The sequence below is a fragment of the Coregonus clupeaformis genome, chromosome 29 (genome assembly GCF_020615455.1).
Source record: "Coregonus clupeaformis isolate EN_2021a chromosome 29, ASM2061545v1, whole genome shotgun sequence".
NCBI lineage: Eukaryota > Metazoa > Chordata > Actinopteri > Salmoniformes > Salmonidae > Coregonus > Coregonus clupeaformis.
Window position 1 is genome coordinate 42,247,165 of NC_059220.1, and position 8,929 is coordinate 42,256,093.

Below are 8,929 nucleotides of genomic sequence, written 5' to 3' on the forward strand. Positions count from 1 at the left end.
ATATCGACAAAAGGATTGATACACTTGAAGCTTTATGATAGCCACTGTAAATAAAGTCTGAAATGTGTACATGATTTGATGCATAATTAACTACAATATTAAGGAGGAAAGTAAAACATGAAAGTAAAACATGAAATTAGTTTAGATCAAAAGCTTGCAGCACCAGAAATTAATTAATAGGGATGAAGTTGTTTTGGCTATTTTGCTTTAAAAAAAAAAAACACCATATAAAACTTTGTTGGTTACTACATGATTCCATTTCACTATTATTCTACAATGTAAAAAATAGTAAAAATTAAGAAAAACCCTTGAATGAGTAGGTGTGTCCAAACTTTTGACTGGTAGTGTACATCCAAGCATAAGTCCTCAATCCTCTTATTTGAGGAAAGTGCCATATAAAGTGGAACACATTAGAACAGAATAACTACATTTTTCCCAGAGGGAACCTCAGTTTTCCCTTTAAAATCCCTTTAAAATCCATGACCTCCATTCGTTTGGTAGGTGTTCTTTCACACTCAAACTCACTGGTCAGTCAAAAGACCAAATGTCAGATGGACATGTAGTGTTTCCCAAATCTGGTGAGCTCGATCTTCTCGGGGAGGATGATGTTGACCGAGTGGCCTCCCTCATAGTCGCCGTTATTGGCTATCAACAAGTGCTCTCTCTGCTGGCGAACCAGCTGGCTGTACTTGGCGTTGGCCATGCACGTCTCGCAGCGGTTGATGAAGATAATACCCGTGGTTCCCAGGATCACCATGCAGCTGAGTAGGCCCAGCATCCCAAAACAGATGAGCTGACTGCGGGTGACCAGGCTGGCGGCAGAGGGCGCGTGAACCGTCTCTTTCAGGGTGATCTTAAGAAGATCCCTCTCGAGAGGCCTGAGTAGTTTATGGAATGCGTGGGCAGGTAGGCTGTGGTGTTGTGGAGAGAGTTTGGCCGGCCTGAGTTTGGCTTTGGGCCTGTGTGGCTGCTGGGTAGGCGTACATTTATGCCCGTTGAATGTGAACCCTGGGGGGCACAGACAATGGTATGCGCCAGCCCTATCCGTTTGGCTCCCCACCACGCAGGTGCCCCTGTTTCCACAGGGGGCCCTGCTACAGGGAAAGAGGGTGTCCACATGTGTGTCGTTACAGGTGGGGCCGTTGAAGCCCGTGGGGCAGGCGCAGGTGAACGCGGGGCCATGGTCAGTGCAGTTGCCCCCGTTGAGGCAGGGATTGGGATCACAGCTGTCAGTGTCAATCTCACAGAAGTCTCCAGTGAATCCGAGGGGACAGGCACAGGAGGGGTAGGCTGCCAAGCCATTGGCATCGACGCAGGTGCCACCGTTTTGGCAGGGAGAGCTGAAGGGCAAAGCAGTTCAGTTTGATTTATCTCTAAAGTCCACAGTATAAAGCTGTACAATGGCTTATGGCAACATAAAAGCGCTGAATACAGCTCAATAGAGCTTTTTAGATTTGTCTTTAATGTGACCATTTCTCGGTCACATGTCAGAGGTTGCATTGCACTGTATCGGTCATAAACTTGGTCAAATTATATATTTTGTTTTTAGCCAGTATTGTGCTCATAGCCCCATGCTCACAGCCATTCAAACAGTATGCCTTTTTAATCATGTTATACTGTTATACACAGTGAGTGCAAAAAAAAAAAGCACTTGACATTTTTTGGGCCCTTTCAAAGCTTAATGAAGCTCCAGGATTAATTAGCTCCATTGTGAGCTCAGTTTTTAGGATTGTTTCTCAAAGTCCCCAAAAAAGAAAGGTACTATACATGTCCATGCTAAAGTCATTTCAGTTCGAAGATTTAAATAGAACTGAAATGATTGATTGTCGACTGAAGAGAAAGGACCCACAGTCTAACAAAGAGCTAAGATAGTGGGACAGTGAGGCTGGCTGGCAGGCAGGCTGTATAATCAGTCTCCGGAGACAAGCCTGTATTGATTTGATAGGTGGGAAGGATGACACTCCATGGATTCAATAGCACGTAATCTGGTATAGAAAAAGCTTTAGAGATTAAGCGATTTCCCAGAGTTTAATTAAAGGTTTTAATTAAGATAATGCAAACCATATCAGATTTTCGTACCCGCTTGTTAGACATGGTTCCTTTTTTAGGTGGCAGCTCTCTCCTGTGTAACCAGGTGGACAAATGCAGAGGTATCCTCCATGGCCAGTCTCGATGCAAGTGGAGTTATCAATGCACAATTTACACTGGTTGGTATCTAGAAAAAGCAGAGCGTGTTGTTGGGAGAGGTCATCACACACACACACACACACACACACACACAAAACATGTATACACGCAGGCATGCACAAACGCACACACACACAGAGCCTGTTATGATTTTATCATCGCAAGGTAAATTGAAAACAAACAAACCAGCAGACCACATGTTACACCTCTCCGCCTTTAAGATAGTGCAGCAGATAGAGCCATCAAAGGCAGGAAAGCGTATTTTCTTTATCGTTCCTGCCCACCCTCAAACAGATGGTAAAGGAAGTTATGTAAATGTATATAAATATATATATACACTACCGTTCAAAAGTTTGGGTTCACTTAGAAATGTCCTTGTTTTCGAAAGAAAATCATTTTTTTTGTCCATTAAAATAAAATAAAATAAATCAGAAATACAGTGTAGACATTGTTAATGTTGTAAATGGCTATTGTAGCTGGAAACTGCTGATTTTTAATGGAATATCTACATAGGCGTACAGAGGTTCATTATCAGCAACCATCAGTCCTGTGTTCCAATGGCACGTTGTGTTTGCTAATTCAAGTTTATCATTTTAAAAGCCTAATTGATCATTAGAAAACCCTTTTGCAATTATGTTAGCACAGCTAAAAACTGTTGTGCTGATTAAAGAAGCAATAAAACGGGCCTTCTTGAGACTAGTTGAGTATCTGGAGCATCAGCAATTGTGGGTTCGATTACAGGCTCAAAATTGCCAGAAACAAATAACTTTCTTCTGAAACTCGTCAGTCTATTCTTGTTCTGAGAAATGAAGGGTATTCCATGAGAGAAATTGCCAAGAAACTGAAGATCTCGTACAACGCTGTGTACTACTCCCTTCACAGAACAGCGCAAACTGGCTCTAACCAGAATAGAAAGAGGAGTGGGAGGCCCCGGTGCACAACTGAACAAGAGGACAAATACATTAGAGAGTCTAGTTTGAGAAACAGACGCCTCACAGGTCCTCAACTGGCAGCTTCATTAAATAGTACTCGAAAAACACCAGTCTCAACGTCAGCAATGAAGAGGCGACTCCGGGATGTTCACCTAGGCGTAGTACACAGGAGTAGTACACAGCATTGTACGAGATCTTCAGTTTCTTGGCAATTTCTCGCATGGAATAGCCTTCATTTCTCAGAACAAGAATAGACTGACGAGTTTCAGAAGAAAGTTATTTGTTTCTGGCCATTTTGAGCCTGTAATCGAACCCACGATTGCTGATGCTCCAGATACTCAACTAGTCTCAAGAAGGCCAGTTTTATTGCTTCTTTAATCAGCACAACAGTTTTCAGCTGTGCTAACATAATTGCCAAAGGGTTTTCTAATGATCAATTAGTCTTTTAAAATGATAAACTTGGATTAATAAACACAACGTGCCATTGGAACACAGGACTGATGGTTGCTGATAATGGGCCTCTGTACACCTATGTAGATATTCCATTAAAAATCAGCAGTTTCCAGCTACAATAGCCATTTACAACATTAACAATGTCTACACTGTATTTCTGATCAATTTGATGTTATTTTAATGGAAAACATTTTTTTTTTTTTCGCAAACAAGGACATTTCTAAGTGTCCCCAAACTTTGGAACGGTAGTGTATACTGAACAAAAATATAAACGCAACATGTAAAGTGTTGGTCCCATGTTTCATGAGCTGAAATAAAAGATCCCAGAAATTTGCCATGCGCACAAAAAGCGTATTTCTCTCAAATGTTATGCACAAATTTGTTTACATCCCTGTTGGTAAACATTTATCCTTTTCCAAGATAATTCATCCACCTGACAGGTGTGGCATAACAAGAAGCTAATTAAACAGCATGATCATTACACAGGTGCACCTTGTGCTGGGGACAATTAAAGGCCATTCTAAAATGTGCTGTTTCGTCACACAACACAATGCCACAGATGTCTCAACTTTTGAGGGAATGTGCAATTGGCATGCTGACTGCAGGAATGTCTACCAGAGCTGTTTCCAGATAATTGAATGTTCATTTCTCTACCATAAGCCGCCTCCAACGTCATTTTAGAGAATATGGTGGTGGGGGGGGGGCTGAGGAGTATTTCTGTCTGTAAGAAAGCCCTTTTGTGGGGAAAAACTCATTCTGATTGGCTGGGCCTGGCTCCCAAGTGGGTGGGCCTCTGCCCAGTCATGTGAAATCCATAGATCTGGGCCAAATCAATTTATTTCAATTGACTGATTTCCTTATATAAACTGTAACTCAGTAAAATCTTTGAAATTGTTGCATGTTGCATTTATGTTTTTGTTCAGTAAACAAAAAGAAGATAACATTAAGTCTGTGCTAGCAGTGAAACCTTCAGCTGTATATTATAGGACCCTATGTTGCTCCCCTGGTCATGGCTGACTGACATTTGAGAGATAAGTGTACTTGCCTTGGTCACACAGGCTCCCCATCCAGCCCTCTTTACAGATGCACTGCCATGCTTTCTCACAGGTCCCATGTAGACAGCCAGGGAAGGGCATGCACTGCTTGCATGTTACACCATGCCAGCCTGGTCTGCATCTGAAAACATGATTCAGATGATGTGACCATTGTTATGCTTCACACAAAAAAATCTCACTCAGATGGACTATTATTGGATGTTTCCACCAGGTGTTTATTGTATAATTGATTGGGAAAAAGTTGATTTTTATATAGTTGTAGGCCTAAATAATAAATCTGACTTGGAATTAGCTGACTGTGATGACGTGAATGTGTGGAAATGGGGTGAAATAGGGTGAAAATGAAATGTTTATGTTGAGGAAACATGGTTGATAGAGAAATGTACCATATTTATTACATAATTTGAGTGGCATTTCATTACCGGCATTCCCCAGGATTTTCACAGTAGCCGTTTTCCGGATTGCACCCTGCGCTGCATTCAAAAGCTTATGTGAAAGACAAAACACGAGATTAGTTACGAATTGCCTTTTCAAATACCTCAAAGATAAATATAACCATTTATCAAACAATTGCTTATCATGAAAATACTCTCAGCTAGTAAGTGGTTTATTATTACGTTATTAAAACTCAATGACAATAGCCTACAGAAAACAGATTCTCACAACCTCTATGTAATTACCATTGCTACACCTATGGGACTGTGGATACATACTGTGTTAAATTACCTTTAGTGACGCCAACACTCACGACCAGAAATAACCCAAATGTTGTTCGGCACATCCTAATTTTCAGCATGCGTCTTCTCCTGTAAAATGGGCATTTGTCAAGTCGCAGCACAGTTTTTATTTTCTCTGTCCAAAATAAATGCTGGGTTTCTAGGAACAGCCTATTGCGCTCAACACGTCCAGTCCCTCGCTTCCAAAAAAACAGGTTCACACTGTTGAAAAGTTGATGCGGCCATCAAATATGCGTGCATTCAGCGTTACACATGAAATACAATTTGGCATGCCCTTATTCTGAAAGAATACACTGCCATCAAGCGCCAAATAGACTAGGATACCCCGTTACTAGGATACCCCGTTACGCACGAGCAGAAAATAAAATGTGACATGGGAACTATATCCTAAAACGTTCCGATATTTACTTCAATCTTCAGTGTTAAATGATTAACATTGCATGAAATGTAATATTTGACCTATGTCGTGTAGTTGCTCCCCTAGCTATTGATGTCAGTCATATTGGATGCGTTCAAGCATGGCACTGTTTTCAATGGAATAAAGACTGCAGTGTAGCTATTCAGACGAGGTTTTTGTGTCAAATTGGAGACTGCATAGTGATCCATGCTTGGCTCCTCCCACCTGATTTGGGAAAGGAGCTGTCGAGCACCCTGACCTGAACACACGAGGGGAAAGGCACATGTAAAATTAAGGGCTCTATTTTCGGCTGGCGCTAAGGGTGTGCAAGTGTCAAAAGTTAGTTTGTAATTTCCTCATGTAAAAACTGCACTGGCATTTTCCAGCCCTAAAGCCAGGTTCGGCGATTTACGTGTCTAACATCATCTTGCTTGCGCTAAGATGGGAGAGGTGGCACTATTTGAGGTGTCCTTAAAAACAAGCACAAAAAGTTACAATTTAATGGAGTGCTAATCGGACGTTTTAAGACCCACAAAAAGCAGGTCTTAATAGTAATGCAGTTTTTAATTGGGAAGCTCAGCCTCAGTGGCTGGGCCATGCGCCTGCCACTGATGTCTATTTTTTCATTCATAAACCTTTTTAATTTCCATATGTACTAGGAAGCTAAGTGTTTGTTTCTTGGGCTTCAGGAATGTGACTGAAAAAGTGCCCCAGGTCTTTAAAAAAAAAAAAAATCTACTGATTTAAAGTATAAGGGAGATATCGGCGAACAAATGCCATGGTCAAGGCGACGACGGCGCCAGTGCAATGAGTGGAGTTTACTCAGGTGTTCAAAAGCTCATATCAGACGGAGAGCCTAATGCTTCTTATGTAGTTATTTATACGTTTTAGTTTTGAAAACGATCTCTCACGACAGTTACAGGGATGGTAAAAACAGCTCAATTGCCGTAGCAACATCAGGGAAACTGGGCAGAAGGGAAGAGTGCTTCAAATATACTATAGCAGTTCCGCAACATCTTTAATTGAGCCTCTCATTCTCCTTAATTGCCGGCCTCAACACGTTACAGAAAGAGATTAACTGTATAGGAAGCTCTGTGGACAGGGCGTCTGGATACTGGATAGGCAATACATTGGCCGATGCAAACAGATTATCATATTTAACAGACAACAGTTCTTGAGGGCTTGAACAAATAAAGTGTTTTGCGATTTTCGTTCATACCGATGAACATGCGTTTGAGTTGTGTGGTTGCAATATCAATAGTCCTTTATCTCTGGTATATCTTGGCATGCGTCATTCAAGACTAAGGGACAGATCGCAATTTACTGGGGGGAAGGGGTGGCCCAAAATAGAGGAGGGTTGTCACTTTTATTTTTTGCTTTGGGGGAGGGTTGTGTGGTTTTTTATTGGGCACAGGGGAGGGTAGTACGTTTTTTCCCTGGTTTATGTTAGCTATTTTGCAAGTTTTACTATATATTTTTTTCTCCATCCTAGGCAAATTTCCTCATCTGCCTGCATGCGCCTCCCCTATATCAAGGTGTTTTGGTACTTCCCTTATGCACTACGATTTTCTGTGTGCTAACTTTTACTGTACCACAGGTCAGTATCTACCAGTCTAACAGTCTATCCTGCCCTATATCCACCATTCATAGTGATAATAGTGGTAGGTGGGTCGTTTGTCCAGATCTGCAATAGGCTAACTAGAAATCATACCACACACAAAATCATTCAAAGCTGCATAAATGTTTTATATGAATAGACAAGAACAAATAGGAATAGCTGATAGGCAGTGGAGAGGCCAGGTGAATGATTGTGCATGAAAGAACAGTGAATATGTGACACACAGCTCAAAAATCTCCCCTATTGATCTTGTTTAGGGACAATACAATGATCCTACCTAGATAGGCTAGCCTACAACACCACAATGCAATGAATAGTTTTCAACATTCTAGCCTTCTCTAGGCTGCAGTGAAAATGTTATTTGAATAACGGCGCAAAAGCCCTGGGATTTGAATGTTTCATTCGATTTGGATCAGTTGTGGGACTACTCTCTACAGTTTATAAGGTCTAGAAAGGCACAGTAGCAGGCCAGTCTGACTGTATTTTAAGTTCTAATACTGAGATGGGCTGTCTGTTGCAGATCATTATTCTCCCAAGTCTTCCTATAATAATGTGGCCACATATGCTCCTGGCAGGCCCAGTTATTCAGGAAAGCTTAACACACACTCTGCCTCCTCTCCAAACCTAGATCCTAACGCTTCAATATAGCCTATATATTTATCATTTAACTTTTTTAAAGTATTACCTTTTATATGTAGCATAAACACAACCAGTCACAATGTTTTAATCTGAGTAGGTTACTTCAAAAAGCTCCTGTAGGCATGCGCATGTTCATCCAAAATATAATTCCAGCATCTTCAAAATGGCTTGACATTAACCAGGTTTCCATTCAACCTTTTTATGCAAGTAAAGTACATGTCTGATAAAAAATGCCCTCACATCATGGGAAAGCATGCAGTTTATTAGGCTACAGATGAAATAAATTATCATGAACGTCACAGGGTGTTGAAAGTGCACAGTGATGAGGTTGATGCTCCTTTCAATAAATAGCGAGGGTCTTATTCTGGTGAGATGATGATTGATGCTTGGCTGCCATTTGACAAATAAAAATAATCTCGCACTTTTGTCCATAATAATCTCATCATGTAGTAGGCTATACCTCCACTGTATCTGCAATCTGCTGGCTAGAGTGCACATGCCAATACCAGAGAGGGCACATTCACTATACCTATGCAACATTTTTTTGTGACAAATCCATCAGTATCCCTAGAGTTGAAAATGTGATGGAAACCCATTGAATTTGTATTTTTTATTTGGTACTTTGGAATTGAACCTCAAAAGGTATTTTTATGTGTACTATTTATTTACACAAATACTTTTATCTGCAACAAGTCAATTTGATGGAAACACAACTCTGATTGTTGCTCCAGGCTTTCCCTTAGCTGGTAATTGCTGGCATTTGGCCGATAAAAAAATGAAAAGCCAATAAATAAAATTGTAGCAGGCCAAATTGTCCAGGAGAGGCTGTCTAGCATATCCTACACACCGAATTCACGCTTCGGCACTATTCTCTCACGTCTTGCGCACATGTGCACCTGCTGCTGAGGAGA

The 8,929-nt window shown here is 41.1% G+C and overlaps 1 protein-coding gene across 1 annotated transcript; it reads right to left on the reverse strand.

Moving 5' to 3' along the window:
- Positions 1–282: 282 nt before the first annotated feature.
- LOC121544431 (protein delta homolog 1) lies at positions 283–5,908 on the reverse strand. Its single transcript, XM_041854372.2, has 6 exons — positions 5,824–5,908; positions 5,354–5,433; positions 5,050–5,113; positions 4,618–4,748; positions 2,080–2,215; positions 283–1,340 (listed from the first exon to the last, which is right to left on the reverse strand). Exons 2-6 carry the CDS (start codon positions 5,421–5,423, stop codon positions 548–550), a joined length of 1,194 nt encoding a protein of 397 aa, XP_041710306.1. The 5' UTR covers positions 5,424–5,433; positions 5,824–5,908; the 3' UTR covers positions 283–547.
- Positions 5,909–8,929: the final 3,021 nt, after the last annotated feature.